Genomic DNA, 15857 nt, shown 5'->3' on the forward strand with positions numbered 1-15857 from the left:
ATTTGAGGGGCAGTATGCATTTCTCCAGCAGTAACTTACCTCACACCTCCTTCAGCCTCTCAGCAATATACCCATGAGATTTTAGCAGTATATAAATATAAATAAATAATAGATTAACCAACGCAAAGGGAAATTAATCTAATTGAAAAATCTTAACTTAGTTCAGAGCCCTGATTCTGAGAACCACCACCTAGTAGAACAAATTTAGAGTCCAGGGGCACCTTTAAGACCAACAAAGGTTTATTCAAGGTGTAAGCTTTCATGTGCAAGGCACACTTTTTCAAATACATTGGAATGGTAGATGAGGTCCTAACATTCCAATGCATTTGGAAAAGTGTGCCTTGCACACGAAAGCTCATGCCTTGATTAAACCTTTGTTGGTCTTAAAGGTGCCACTGGACTCTAAATTTGTTCTACTGCTTCAGACCAACACAGCTGACCATCTGGATCCATCACCTATTAGAGAATGGGTGTTCTTACACGAGAGTATCCCACTTATAGCGGCTGACAGGATGGGGGGGGGAGATGGGGAGAGACGGAGGAAAAGAGAAGGAAGACAATTTTAGGAAATACCTTGTATTTGGAAGCGCACTCCCTCTAGAGACTTTACTTGCTTCTCGATAGGAGAACATTTCGTGCAAAGATGTCTTCTCAAAAATACAAAATCATGATGATAGAAAGTTAATACACACACCCCAAAGGATACTTGGAACAAATATCACCAGTACTTGAGTTATTTAGTTATTAGAAATTTTTTTTAGTCACTGTTCACCCAAGGGGTCTTGCGGCGACTTACAAAACAACATAATAAATAAGCTAAAACACCAGCAAGATCAAATAATACATATGCAGTTAAAACACGTGACTCAGCACCGTACTACTATCAAACCAGCCCAGGGCATCTGGTTGATCTCCAAACGCCAACCTGAACAAGTCGGTCTTACAGACCCTGCGGAAACTCAGCAAGTCCTGCAGGATGCGGGTGTCATCAGAGGGTGCATTCCACAGGGTAGGGGCCATCACTGGGAAAACTCTTCCCCTAGTAACGGCTAAGCGAACCATTCGGTAAAAGACTGTCAGCCATAATATTTCAGAGGAATATGAATGATCTTACAAATGAGGTCATTACAAGGATATTTTTAGTTTTCAGTATCAGGAAATAATTTGGGAAAGGTAAGGCTTATCTTCAATTGCCTTTTTCAAAAACAACCTTTACAAATGGGACAGTGTGCGGACCAATGCTCCCTCTAAGCTGTGGAGTCCTGTGAGCAAAAATTCTATTTTATGAGCTACTGGCATCAAGCTTGTGAGTGAGCAATTGGGCTGCTGCATAAATTAGTTTTCTCCGGAGCCGTCCTTCCTGAGCTAAGATAAAAACGTGTCAGCCGGAGGCTAAAAAACTGTGAGTAAGCTCACACTAACACAGCTTGGAGGGAACATTGGTGTGGACATAACATGGGTTTCCTTAGAGCCATTAAGAAATCAGGAATTAGCTTCATGGAACATACCAGCCCTCCTCATATAACCCCTTCCTCACATGAATTCCACAGTTCTTGCTGTAACTGTAGTCAAGCCATTTGCTCACATGGATGTCCATCACAATTCAAACCACAATTTCACGTAACCCTGATTAATCCTAATCATTTCCTTGGAAATAAGATCTGTTTTATTTAATGGGGCTTACTTCCAGGAAAGCTTCCTTAGGATTTCAGCCTTAAGTAGGTGCTGATGTTCAGAAAGGAGGGGAAAGTCGTCGCACAGAGGGGGACTGAAAGAGAAAGCATGCTCCCCAAAGTTGGCTCCTCGCATTCTAACTGCAATAGTGGAAAGACAGCAAGGAATTTCAGACAGACAATATAATCCGGAAGAGGAACGGTTCCCAAACGGTTTCTGGTCTGTCATTTCAGACAGAACCGTTTTAGAACCGGTTCCCTACCGAAATATATTTGTAATTTCACACACAAACGCTTCTGTCCCATTTAGGAAATGGGGCTGAAGCATTTTACCTGTCAACCGCTTCCAAGTAGTCTTCAGTTTCCTCTCCCAGTTCCGATACGCTTTTTCCCGCTGTTTTTCATCCGCGCGGGCGATCTCCGCCTCTTTTTTTTACGTTCGCTTTAGAGCGTTATAACGGTACAACGCTATAACGCAACAGCATTATATCAACCCCATTGGAATGCCTGGAGTGTTGTGTTATACCACTATAGTGCTCTAAAGCGAACGTTTAAAAAAAAAAAAAGCCGGAGATCGCAAAAAGCAGTGGGGAAAAAGTGGTGCAGTCTGAAATGGCAAACCATTTCAGATCCAGCTCTTTACCACAAAGGGAAAGCCATGTGTGAAATGGCAGTTTACTCATCGATGGTGTTTCTAATTTCTCCAAGCGCCAGGGCAGCATCTCCCAAAGTTATCTAGGTTTTACAACTATTGAGAAAACATGATGGCCCTGACTTGGATAGCCCAGGCAAGCCCGATCTCGTCAGATCTCGGAAGCTAAGCAGGGCTGACTCTGGCAGGTACTTGGAGAAGAAGAGACTAGATTCATATCCTGCCCTTCACTACCCGAAGGAGTCTCAGAGCGGCTTACTTCTGGTGACCCCTACTGGGGGCTTGGACGTTTTTAGATAGGTGGCTTGATTAGCATCATGCCTCTGGTATTCCAGTTTGGTGTAGTGGTTAAGTGCGCGGACTCTAATCTGGGAGAACCAGGTTTGATTCCCCACTCCTCCACTTGCACCTGGAGTTTGTAAGCCGCTCTGAGACACCTTAGCGCTATCACGGAACTACTCCTCCTCCTCCTCCTCCCCGTTTCAAAGCCGAAGAGCCAGCGCTGTCCGAAGACGTTTCCGTGGTCATGTGGCCGGCATGACTAAACACCAAGGCGCACGGAACGCTGTTCCCTTCCCACCGGAGTGGTCCCTATTTATCTACTTGCAATTTCTTGCTTTCGAACTGCTAGGTTGGCAGGAGCTGAAACGAGAGACGGGTGCTCACTCCGTCATGCGTCATGCATTCTAGACACCACAAAATGATCTCAGCCACCACACAAAAATGCAGAAACGTGCATTATTTTGGCCCACTTTGCATTATTTTGGCCCTCCTCCTCCTCCTCTTCCTCCTCCCCCTCCCCCTCATCATCTCCGTTTCAAAGCCGAAGAGCCAGCGCTGTCCGAAGACGTTTCCGTGGTCATGTGGCCGGCATGACTAAACACCAAGGCGCACGGAACGCTGTTCCCTTCCCACCGGAGTGGTCCCTATTTATCTACTTGCAATTTCTTGCTTTCGAACTGCTAGGTTGGCAGGAGCTGGAACGAGATATGGGTGCTCACTCCGTCATGCGTCATGCATTCTAGACACCACAAAATGATCTCAGCCACCACACAAAAATGCAGAAACGTGCATTATTTTGGCCCACTGCAAGTCAAGATGTCATGCAGCTTCACATGTCATGGTTCAAAATACCAACGGGCCCGATTCAGACTACTTTTTAAGCAGGCGGAGGAGCACCCACAACGAGGGAGCAGGAGGATGCCCAGCAACGCCGTCCCCTGGACGTCCACTTGCAGACGTAACAACTACATACAAAATCCAATGCATTTACACTCAGAGACTAGGTTCTGTACGTATCTGGGCCCATGTTTGCTGAATTTTACGCGTGCGAGCCTTCATCTTCACCCATGCACACCCAGTGCCCCCCAAGGTGGGACAAATCTGCCTTTGGGACAGATAGGCAGGTACAATCCCACTCTTCCAGGCTTACATAGGTTCCATCCCTCTAGTTGTTCATCTGAACTGGGCCACGGTCTTTGCATTGGGGAAAAACAAAACTCAGCTTATCAGAAGTTAATGACGAACACTGTTTTCCTGTAATACTGACCTGCTTTTCTGGCATCAGCTTAGACACATCGGAGAAATGTCCTGCAGGCAAAGGTGTTTGTTTAGAGCTGGAAAGAGAAGGAAAACGTGATGGACTTGACCGCTTTTCTGTTGTTTTCAAGCAGCTCTTCAAACCCAACCCAGTGAACCACAACAGAGAAAAGCTTCTTTTTTTTAAGTAAGGCTTTAATTTTTTTTTTTTAAGATCTGGAGCAAGCGGGCTGGCTTGGTTTCCCTTAAGCAGCAGCGCCACTGGGAGGGGGGGGCCACTATGCTTAAGGCCCTGGACTAAGTCGCCATCCACTGAGGTTCAAGTGGCAGGAGCACCAGCGACAGGCCCCACCCCAAAGACATCAAGGTCAAACTGAGGGGTAGGAGATGCTTGAGCGGTTATTTCCCCACCTATCTTCACTAGCGGCCCCGCAGCATAGCAAACAGAAGGCTCCTGGCAAGCTGCCATCACTGCAAGAAGAACCAGTCTAAAGTCTATAGTTCAAGACCCCTGGAGTCCTAAGACCTGTTATCAGGATGGCTTCTGCACAGGTCCTATTCATTTCAGGGAGGCTTTTCTCAAGAGAATTTCTCACTGGATTAGTGGGATGTATCTTGTGTTAACTGAAAGGGAGGGAATGTGGATTTTCCCTCTCAGGCACCCAAATGTCTTGAGGTTGGACAAGACTAGAATTCCTTTTGCTTCCACACTCGTAGGCAAAGACAGCATTTAAACTTATTTATAACATTGTTGTGATGCTTTGCCACCCAAACTTAGGGGCCCCCAAGCAGTGTTCCCTCTAAGCTGAGTTAGTGTCTGCTAGCGCACAGTTTTTTAGCCTCCGGCTCACACATCTTTGTCTCTGCTCAGGAAGGACGGCTCCAGAGCAAACTGATTGAGGCAGTAGCCAATTCCTTGCTCGCAACTTTAATGCCAGTAGCTCACAAAGTAGAATTTTTGCTCACAAGACTCCACAGCTTAGAGGAAGCATTGCCCCCAAGGCGACAAACAACCAACATCATTAAAAACACATTTAAAAAAAAAACATATTACAAAACTGATTCAAACACACCAGCTGGGAGCAAACAAGCCAGCGCTAACGTTTGGCAGCCCCCAAGCATTTAAAACACGCACTGTAACTTAGATATGATATTTACCTGACACTAGGTTTCTTTACATAAAGTTCCTCGTCAGGTTGAAGCAGCAGCTTTCGCTCCGATTCGCTTCTAGCTTTGCAAAACCAGTTGTTCCCCTGAGAGATACCAAAACAGAGTTAGGAGCCCACAGCCTAAGTCCTCATCGGATACTACAGCTTTGTCGGTTGCAGGCTTACCGTCTGAGTCAGCTTGCACGTGGTGGAAAATTTGCTATGCCCAGAAACTTCTTTAAGAAAGCCTTCCAGAATAAGCTGCCGACCGAGTGCCTTCCACAAGTTCTCTGGCCAGTCCTTCCCGCTGCCAAAAAGAGGATTGGTTCGGTATCTGTCTGGCAGACGTTGAGAATTCTGAAAATTAAGACACACGCCCCACACAAATAGAGTTAAAGAGTAGAAAGAGCCACTCTCAACATTCTCAGCACTTCCTCATGGTGTGCAACATCATACAGGAAATACTGCCTTGACACCTCCACCCAGCCAAGGAAACATGGCAGGAGGGAGTGTAAAGTAATATTTGAACATGTCATTGAAACACCAACTGGTCCAGAACGTGGCGGCACAGGTCCTGACGGGAACACCATGGACTACACATATTCAACCTGTGCTGCGCCAGGTGCACTGGCTCCCAGGGGAGTACTGGGTAAGGTTCAAGGTTTTGGTACTTTAATGCCATGAGCATATTGAGATATATGTCAGAGTGATAGAGGTAGCAAGCAGTTACTACAGATCAGTTTGATCTGTTTGTCAGACCTAGCTGTCATGCTAGTAATCATGTAATTACAGCCAGGTGTTTCTAGCAGGTGTTACACTTTCAGGTCTTGTTAAGAGTTAGTGATTACATCACCATGTTAGAGATTGGCTGGGGTTTAGCATAATAGCTATCAGCTTGGTAAGCTGATGGGGACTCAGTTCTCATAGACTAAGGCACAACTATATAAACTCTCTGTGCACCTTCATAACTGGTCAGTCTCCCACTTCTTATTTACAATACCCAGTAGAGCAGTCTGGGACCCATGTATCTACAGGACCGCCTCCTCTGGTATGTCCCCTGAAGAGCCTTACGCTCTGCTGAGAACAACTTGCTTGTGATCCCTAGCCCTAAAGACATCTGAATGTCCTCCACCAGAGCCAGGGCTTTTTCGGTCCTGGCTCCTACCTGGTAGAACTCTCTGCCAAGCAACATCTGTGCCCCGCGGAACTTCATGCAGTTCTGCAGGGCATGTAAGGCAGAGATGTTCTGCCAGGCTTTTCACCGAGGACAGCAATGGGCACCATCTCACCCGGCACGCCCTTCCCCCTTTCCTCCACCCTGCTTTTCCCGCTTATTGCAAGACAGTAATGCACACTGTATGTTTACAGTATTCTGGCGTCATTCTGATGCTATTTTAACTCCTGGGTTTTAAACTGTATCGTTTTTTTAATTCAAAGAAGGGCAGCACAGAAGTCCAAATTATAAATAAGCAAACCTATTTCCATCTCAGATTGAATTCAGAGAGAAAAACAGTAGATTCCAAGGTGGTTACAACATTCAAACCGTTTGAAGTATATGTGGATACACTGAGAAGTACGGTTGCCAATTCTGGGTTGGGGAATTCCTGGAGATTCAGGGGTGGAGCCTGAGGAGGGAACTCAGTAGGGTATATTCCGGCAGAGTCCACCCTCCAAAGCAGCCATGGTCTCCAGGGGGGCTGAGCTCCATAGTCTGGAGATCAGTGGTAATCCTAGGAGATCTCCAGGTCCCACCTGGAAGCTGGCAACCCTACTGAGAAGATATAGCGCTATCACGGAACTGGATACTCTCTCCATCTCTCCCACTCCCTTCTGGAGTATAAATACACATGCATAAGACTAATCACAATTAGACATTACATTGAGACCAAAATGTATTGCACTTAAAGGTAAAGGTAAAGGTCTCCCTTGCTCGAAAGCCAGTCGAATCCGACTCTAGGGTTGCGGTGCTCATCTCCGTTTCAAAGCCGAAGAGCCAGCGCTGTCCGAAGACGTTTCCGTGGCCATGTGGCCGGCATGACTAAACACCAAAGCGCACGGAACGCTGTTTCCTTCCCACCGAAGTGGTACCTATTTATCTACTTGCAATTTCTTGCTTTCGAACGGCTAGGTTGGCAGGAGCTGGAACTAGAGACGGGAGCTCACTCCGTCTTGCGGCACCCGGGTCTCGAACTGCTGAGCTACAGACCTTCCACAGCCTGCAGTTCAGCGTCTTAACCACTTGAGCCACCGATTAAGTAATTCTAAGTATTGCACTTAGAATTAACTTAAGTGGGAGACCCCGTCTCAAATGCCCACGAAGCTTGCTGGATGACCTTGGGCCAGTCACTCACTCTCAGCCTAACCTACCTCAAAGGATGTTGTAAGGATAAAAATGGAGGAAGAAGATGGACATACGCTACCCTGAGCTCCACAGAGGAGAGTCAGGATTTTTTTTTTAAAACGTACTAAATATTCAAACTATCCAGAGTCTTTGGTTAACCCAGCACCTGAGACTTTGGCTTCAGGAATACATGAAGTAGATTCAACTAGGACACAGAGGTTGGGCCAGAACTACTCAATGACCTTAATAGCTCAAGCTGGAAATGTATGCTCCAAGAAACATGGGGCTGCCACTGAAAACAGCAGCTCTGTGTTATATTCCCCCACTGAAACATGTAGTACAACTGTCTCCCACTATCATTATGCTGTGCATTTTCTTAGCTTTGTTAACCCAAGTGAGGGGGGGGGGCGGTGCGGGGGAGGACACGGTCTCCGTAAGAATGTCAGGATAACATTTTAGGTGTTGAGGAGGGGGAGAAAGGAACTCGAAGCAGGGTAGCCCAGTGCTTCCTGTAATATTTAGTTTCTAAGCCTTCAGTCTTAAGCATATTTACCAAGGTTGGATCCACTGAACACAGGGGAGGCTGGCTTCTCTCAATAAACACACTTAGGATTGAAGTTTAAAGGCCCTCGTTGCAACAGAGACTATAACATAATGAACAATATTAAAATCTGGAAAGTGTTAAACATTTTTATTTTTTAAAAAAACCCAGCCCCTCTCTACAATTTCCTCGGGGCAATGTGTTAAAAGTTTTTTGTGCTTTTCTTGTGTCTTTATCAGGGGTCGTATAAAATTTCAGCCAAGCCAACTTCTTAATTTGAAGATCCCCAGGAGGTTCTGCTCACCACTGAATACTGACTCAGATTTCAAACAACAGGTGAAATCTGATCTCTCTTGCGACCCACATGAAACCTGTCTAGGAGCCCACCTGTGCTTATTTGTTACGGAGAGAGTCTGCCAGGTGGAACAAAACGGAGGACAACACAATTCTTCATCAACTACCGGCAAAAGTTTTGTGAGACAGATTTATAAAACACGGGTTACTTAACTGTAGTTAAGTGGAAGAGATTTCCAGCTGCCCTGTGCCACAACCACCCTCCTACACACAATTTTGATGCAAAAGAAATAAATGGCACGGAAGCTAAATTCCGGTTTAAAACTGGAATGGTGCTTTATTGGAAGGAGTGTGGCCCCTCGGGAAAACGTTCAGTTCGTACATTAAGTCTCGTAAATGTCTGAGAACAAAGAAAGAGCAGAGGCTCATACCAAAAGTTTCAAAGCCTGTAAAACAGGCCCCTTAGTATAAGCGGCAGAGTGAGTTCTCTGATGCCCATTATCTTAAATGAAGACCATTCTTTTACGGCTTTCACTTGAAGTCTTTTTCTGGCATGAGCAGAATGCTCCACTGAATTGCTGAAGCCTCGGGAAAAAATGATCATCCTTCATTTCTTTATTAGACTTATGGCCACCTTGAACCACAAGGAAAGGTGGGGTATAAATGTCTAAATGAAAGAAATTAAAAGATAAATACCACGCCTTTCTCTTTAGGGTAGGTTACAACAAAATCCATACAACAATTAAAATAGTTAACAGCTGCTGTTACTTACACTTGTTCATAGACTGACATGTACTGGGGACAAGATTTAAAGACTCAATGAAGTGGCTGGTATATATGGGCCGAATGTTTGAACTGTTCCACACGTTATCTTTCAGTAATCACTACCATGTGATATGATGGTGTTAAGACTAGAATCATATGGTAAGGGATACCGGGGAGGTTTCTATGTGTCCTCCCTTCAAAAAGACCTATATATAAAAATATGTCATTAAATGCTGGGGGGGGGGGGGTTATATGGTGAGGTTTCTCTCACAGAAAAACATCTGCACATTTAGGGAGCACGCCTGCTCAGAAGTCAGTGCTCTGAGTGAACTGCTCTCAGGAGTGCAGCCTTAAAACTCCAAGCTGCAATGGCACAGTCCAGGGAAAGCACCCACACCACAAATAGGGAAGACTGAGAGAATTTTTTAAGCATTTATTTACTTCACTTAAACCAGTGGATCCAGTGGGGATCCAAAGCAGCTAACTTTGTTCTCTCCATTTTATCCTCACAACAGCCCTGTGAGGTAGGTTAAGCTGAGAAAATGTGATTGGTCCAAGGTCACCCAGCAAGCCTCCATGGCAAAGTGGACCTCAAACCTGGGGGTCTCCAAGATCCTAGTCTGACACCCTTAACACATTTCTTCTCCCAGAAGAGGTTGCTTAAGGCCACCTGCAGATATTCATTGCTAAGGATATTTTAATTGGGGAATTTGGGGCTTACAGATCAGAATCTTAAATCACAGCAGCTCTCATGTAAGACAGATTATGCACACATACAAAAAGAGTCACTTCTTAAACCTACAATTAAGTCCCTTCCCCAAAAAAGGAATCTGCCACTTAAAAGATTCCAGTGCCTTTTAAGCTCTTTCCATGAATAGGTATACCATTTTCTTTCTTATCAAGGATAGAAGGTCAGGGGTAAACTCAGGGCTCAGAAATACAGAACATCCCAGAAGTCTTGCGCCATAGGGTATGCCTGGACACAGTGGTGTACAGATACAAATCTTGTTTTCCCTCACACCGGGGACAAGCTGCTCTTACCCCACCCACTACATAACCATGAGCCCTATCTAGCTGTCAACACATCCCGTAATACTTACAGATCCTCTGAGAAACAGGATTGGAACGCCCATGCCAAATTTCTCATTTAAGGCACATATTGCAGACATCAACAGGTAAGCCTGCTGACCAAAATCTTGCAAACTGACTTCTGTGTCAACCCCATAAGTACAGCAAATGTTCCTAAAAAGTGAAAACCCAAACAACAGCAAGCTCATGAGATTCTTACAATGATTTAGTCAAAATAATAAGTACTTGTTTATTTATGAAATCAATTCTCACGGTTCCATCGTACACCAACTTTACACTGTAGGGTGAATATAAAACAGAGCCCGGGATCAGGCTTGTTTTTCAGTCACTGAAGTCAAGAGAGCCAGGGTCCAAGTTCACTGTTTATCCTAGTGGCGTGTTCTGTCCTATTACTAAAGTGTGGATCAAAACACCCGCAGAACAGGGCCAGGCAGGGCTTTTTTTCTGGGGGACAGAGTTCCGGAACCTCCCTCTTGAGAGTTCTAGCACCTCTTTTTTTAAAAAAAAAAAAAAAACCCTGGCCAAGAGATATTTCTCTACAGATCTGGGGATTAAAAAAAAATAATAATTCAAAAAACGTTAAGAAAATTAGGGGGGCCCAGTTAAAATAAGAATGTAAGAAGAGCCCCTGCTGGATCAAAACAGTGGTCCGTCTAGTCCAGTATCCTGTCCCACACAATGGCCAACCAGTTCCTCTGGAGGTCCAACAACAAGGTGTAGAAACCGAGGCCTTCCCTTGATGTTGCCTCTTGGTATTCAGAGGTTTACTGCCTCTGAATGGGAAGGTTCCGTTTAGTCACCATGGCTAGTAGCCACTGACAGACCTATCCTCCATGAATCTGTCTAGATCCCTTTTAAAGCCATTTATACCTGTGGCCACCACTACATCTTCAGGCAGCAAATGCCATATTTTAATCATTCATTTTGTAAAGAAGACGAAGAAGAGTTCGTTTTATACCCTGCTCTTAACTACCTGAAGGAATCTCGGAGTGGCTTACAATCACCTTCCCTTCCTCTCCTCACAACAGACACTCAGTGAGGTAGGTGGGGCTGAGAGAGCTCTGAGAGAACTATGACTGACCCAAGGTCACCCAGCCGACTGCATGCAAAGGAGTGAGGAATCAAACCCAGCTCTCCAGATTAGAGTCTGCTGCTCTTAACTACTGCACCACAGCTGTCCTTTTGTCTAGAGATGTGAAGGCCCGGGGGAAAAACGGAAAAATTCCGGTTTTTTCACGTTTTTTTCCTGAAGCCTTTTTGGTTTTTTCCCAAAAAACTGGAAAAATTGAAAAAAGAAAAGAAAAGAAATTGATTATGGAACGTTTTATTTTAACATGATGAATAAAATATTTTAAGACAAGGTGTTCAAATATTTTCCAAATCATTTCTAAAAAATATGTATGGTATCAGATTGATCTAATTTCTGTGCACTGAGGACAAGCAAGTCCTAGGTTACAAACTGAACTCTCCAATGCAAGAACAAGATGCATTTCTTCCTTTAGGAGGTGCTATTGTCAGAAGAAAATAAAAAGGTTTCAGTTTTGTTTTTGCATGTGGGTGGGTATTCTGTTTGTAATAATTGTTTGGATACACTGTATTTTTAATATGCTAGTTCTGATAATTTCATGCCAAGTAAAAATGTCCATAGTCATATTTTATGTTCCTAAAGTAACAGAATGACTTTCAATCTAGAAAAGGCAAAAGAAATGATAATGTAGCATTTTTTTCAATTTTTCTGAAAATTTCCATTTTTTCCCAAAAAAACCTGGAAAAAACCCGGGGGTTTTTCTGAGCTTCAAAATTTCCGAAAATTTTTCATCTCTACTTTTGTCTATCCTGAATCGACTGCCCATCAGCTTCATTGGATGCCGGGAGAAAAGGTTACCTTTGTCTCACACACACCCATCAGAAAACCAGTTGAGCAGGCAACATAATCAGGAAAGATCTCACAATGTAGTGTCAAAATCTCAGCCACCACACTTCCATGGCATGTACAATGCAAAGCCTTTAAGTTGTTCCCCTGCAGGAGGGCTTTTATATGGCAAACACACACACACCCCTGTGTCAAAAGGGTAGCCTAGTCCTCACTGACCAGCACCCCACAGGAGGTGCAACAGGAGTTTGTGTGCACACAGAGATATGCTGCCCCCTCAGGCACTCCTTGCAAGGCAAGTCCCTCTCTCTGCATACTTTCTACCTGTCATGATGATGGGGACTGTTCTTGCTTCTAATCGCTCGTTCCCATGTTCCATCTTCCTCTTTATCTGTGCATAAGATTCTAGCGAGTCTAAGCACCAGAATCAAAGGCTGGGTTATGCAATTAAGGGGCAGGTCTGACGCCCACTGACCCCTGTTAAATTCTGTGGGACAAATGATTCTGGCAAGATGGTTAGAGGGGGACAGGTCAAGATCGACTGCCTTTAGAGACCAGAGGACATTAGGAGCGTGGGACGTGTCTTTCTTCCATGTCAGTGAACGGTTACCGTTCATTCTTATGAGAAAAAGGAAAGCACCGACTTGCCCCTCACAGGCAAGACTTCGCCCCCAACATTCCACTGTATGGCCAGTGTACACAAAAGCCAAGGTGGTCGCGTGCAGAATAGTATATATGCAGCCCCCCTCCAGTACCTTAGTCAGTTTTGCCACTACCGACTGAGCCGGGGAGCAAACATCAACATGGCAAAGGAAGGAAAGGAAGAAGTGTAAGGCCTGGCCCCACACTAGGGAAAGTCTCTTGGCTCCTGTCCAGCTATTGCAGGCCATGTTATCACAAGACACAGAAACAGGTCTGGTTATATCAGGGGCACTGAGGCCTTTGGTTGAGAACAGCAGCAACTGTTTCCATCATAGCTGGCACCCTTCCTGCCCCACCTGCTTTCCATATTCGTTTTACCCTCCTCCCCCCCCAGCTCGCGAAGCAGACAGCAGCCTGTAACAGGATAAATTAATATTCACCATCCTTTGTTTGAAATATCTTATTAATATTGTAATTGTTTTATCTTGATGTACATTGCCCAGAGTCCAGCATTGCAGGGATTGGGCGATTAACAAATTTAATATGTAAATAAATATAAATATCAGAAAACCTAACGCTTCCCTCTGCAATCTACAGCATCTTCTGAAAGCACCTGAACCTCACTTGATCACTTTTTAAGCTGTAATTTAACAATACTCAATGTTGATTTACTTTTTGAAGATAAATTTTACATTTCTACCTTCATTTTTTTGTCACATTCATTCTTTGTGCCCTGACCCAGATGGCCCAGGTTAGCCTGACCTCATCAGATCTCAGACGCTAAGCAGGGTCGGCCTTGGCTAGTATTGGGAAGGGGGACCCTCCAAGGAATACCAAGGTCGTGATGCAGAGCCAGACAATGGCAAACCACCTCTGAAATCTCTCTTGCCTTAAAAACAAGTCTAGCTCACCACTAGCACAACACTAGGAGCTAGAACTTGCGGCTGCCAGACAATCTTAAGATCTCCTGGCTATTCTACACACAATGCCATTCAATAATTATAATAATAATTATTTTATTCTTTGTAACAGAGCTTTTGAAAAACATCTTTAGCATTTTTATTTCACATTCTTGCTGTACGGGGCCATTTCAATCACATTATTGTTTTAAAAGCACAGGAAAATTTGTGGGTAAGGGGAATAGCAGAGACAGTTTCGGACCCGGATTGCTGAAGCCCAAATTCAATCCCTGCTCAGCGATGATTGTCACTGGGTGATCTTGGGCCAGTCATTTTCACTTTAACCTACCCTACGGGGTTACTTAAGGATAAAGATAGTTTCAGGTGGGTAGCTGTGTTGGTCTGAAGTAGAAGAGAAAGATTCGAGACCAGTAGCGCCTTAAAGACCAACCAGATTTCCAGGGCTCTTGTATCTGACAAAGCGAGCCTTGACTCTCAAAAGCTCATACTCCAGAAATCTTGTTTGTCTTTAATGTGCTACTGGACTCCAATCTTAAGGATATAGACAAGATAACCCACACATATGCCAATGTGAGCTTCTTAAATGAAGACAGATCAAGACGGGTAGCCGTATTAGTCTGTCTGTATCAGAAGAAAAGAGTAAGAGTCCAGTAGCACCTTAAAGACTAACAAAATATGAGCTTTTGTGAGTCACTGTTAACTTCTTCAGGTACAGCTAAAATGGGAGTCCATCTGTCCTATTTGATGGAGTGATTTCAGATGTCAAATGACATTAGCAGGAAAATGACAATAGCAGGTGAATTTTTTCGTCTCAGCCCCTTTGGTATAATGTTCCTTCTTCTGCATTTGGTGAGAAAGATGATATCTGTTTTGTACCTGTGCAAGTTTCTTCACAAGATAATTCTGTACGGCTGAATGTGGTGCCCTCCATGCTGAACTGCAATTGATAATAAAGCTCAAGACAATGCATCCACTTGGATTCAGTCGAGACCTAGGTTTCCTGTCTCATTACCAATGCCGATTTCTCCACCTCTATTACCCCTCTGCATTTCTCACCTAAATCCAATCTCACCTGCTATTGTCATTTGCCTGCTATTGTCATTCAGCATCTGAAATCACTCCAGTTTCCAATAAATAGGACAGATGGACTCCCATTCTAGCTGTATCTGAAGTGAGCAGTGAGCAATGAAAGCTCATATCCTGCCACTTATTTTGTTAGTCTTTAAGGTGCCACTGGACTCTTGCTCTTTTTTTTCTTACAAGAAGAGTGAGATGATAGTGTAAATACGTATACCAAGCTTCTAGGTTGCATTCTACAAATGAGTTTTTGACTGGGAATTGCTGAATGGAATTCCACACACTGACAGATACTTCATCTCAAAAGTAACAACAACATATTTTAAGGATACGTCATTAGCAGAAAGCCATTAGAGACTTATTTTCATCTGTCACATAAGCGGAGGGAAGACAGTTCGGCTGAACCTTTAATCTTCCGGGAGGAACATTTACCTGGATCTGCAATTATCGCAACATTTTTCTGTTCCCATGATGCCAGACGATGCCTTTCGGAGTTGTTTGTCTTCAAAATGAGACAAGATGATTCTGCTCGGTGGGGAATGTTGGGAATTAAATAAAAGAACAAGAATTGACATGTTAAATCCATTGAAGAAAACAATGAGCCGAAATCGTCGTCATTAATTGATTCACCCGGGAGCTAATTATCTAGCCCTGAATTATCCCTGAGACAGATGTAATTTTTTTTAAGTAAGAAATGTCTAGTGCAAAGTACAAAAAAAAAAGTCAATCAGAACCAGAGTGACATTTTCTAAAACAGAAGTCCCAGTTCTGAAAGATGTCCTGCTAGCTATGAAGACAGCTCCTGTTATTTAGCTACTAAAACATCTTTGTATAGCACTCACTTCCGCCGGCAGCTGATCGAACTAAGATAGGTATTGACCTTGGCCATCATCTTGAATTTGTACATGCGAAATCTTTCGTTGCATATCTCACTGAGTAGGTGTCTTTAAGGAGGAAGAAAAAGAAGAAACAGATCACTAGCTGCAATACTGATCAGTCATTATCTTTGCCCTGTTCCCTTCCCAAAAATATAAATTTCACTGATTTATGTGCAAATCTATCCCCCTTCATACAATGTGGATTTGCTTTAGCTATGTGGCAAGTTCTAAAAAGTGTTAGGAAAAGCACAGCCTCAAACTAACGCCTTTTCGTATCTTGGCACTAAGCTTTCCCCCATAACATTCCTCCATGTTTCTATTATATGCATATTCCGCATAAAGCAAACATAGTAAAAATGCAGTTTGAAACTGCAACTTAACACTTGTTTATCCCAGTATTATTGCTACCAGGAGCAGCTCTTCCG

General features: G+C 44.0%; 1 protein-coding gene across 1 annotated transcript in view; it reads right to left on the bottom strand.

The window, feature by feature from the left end:
• Positions 1-15857, bottom strand: part of WRN (Werner syndrome, RecQ helicase-like) — a 93177-nt gene that overhangs the window by 22256 nt on the left and 55064 nt on the right. Inside the window, exons 20-26 of the mRNA XM_015408438.1 lie at positions 15397-15498; positions 14987-15079; positions 10054-10195; positions 5199-5369; positions 5023-5117; positions 3875-3941; positions 574-647 (exon numbers count right to left, since the gene is read on the bottom strand). Coding sequence (XP_015263924.1) covers positions 574-647; positions 3875-3941; positions 5023-5117; positions 5199-5369; positions 10054-10195; positions 14987-15079; positions 15397-15498 — 744 coding nt within the window. The remainder of the gene's footprint in view (positions 1-573; positions 648-3874; positions 3942-5022; positions 5118-5198; positions 5370-10053; positions 10196-14986; positions 15080-15396; positions 15499-15857) is intronic.

Source organism: Gekko japonicus, unplaced genomic scaffold (assembly GCF_001447785.1).
Source record: "Gekko japonicus isolate JY-2015 unplaced genomic scaffold, Gekko_japonicus_V1.1 scaffold853, whole genome shotgun sequence".
Taxonomy (NCBI): Eukaryota; Metazoa; Chordata; class Lepidosauria; order Squamata; family Gekkonidae; genus Gekko; species Gekko japonicus.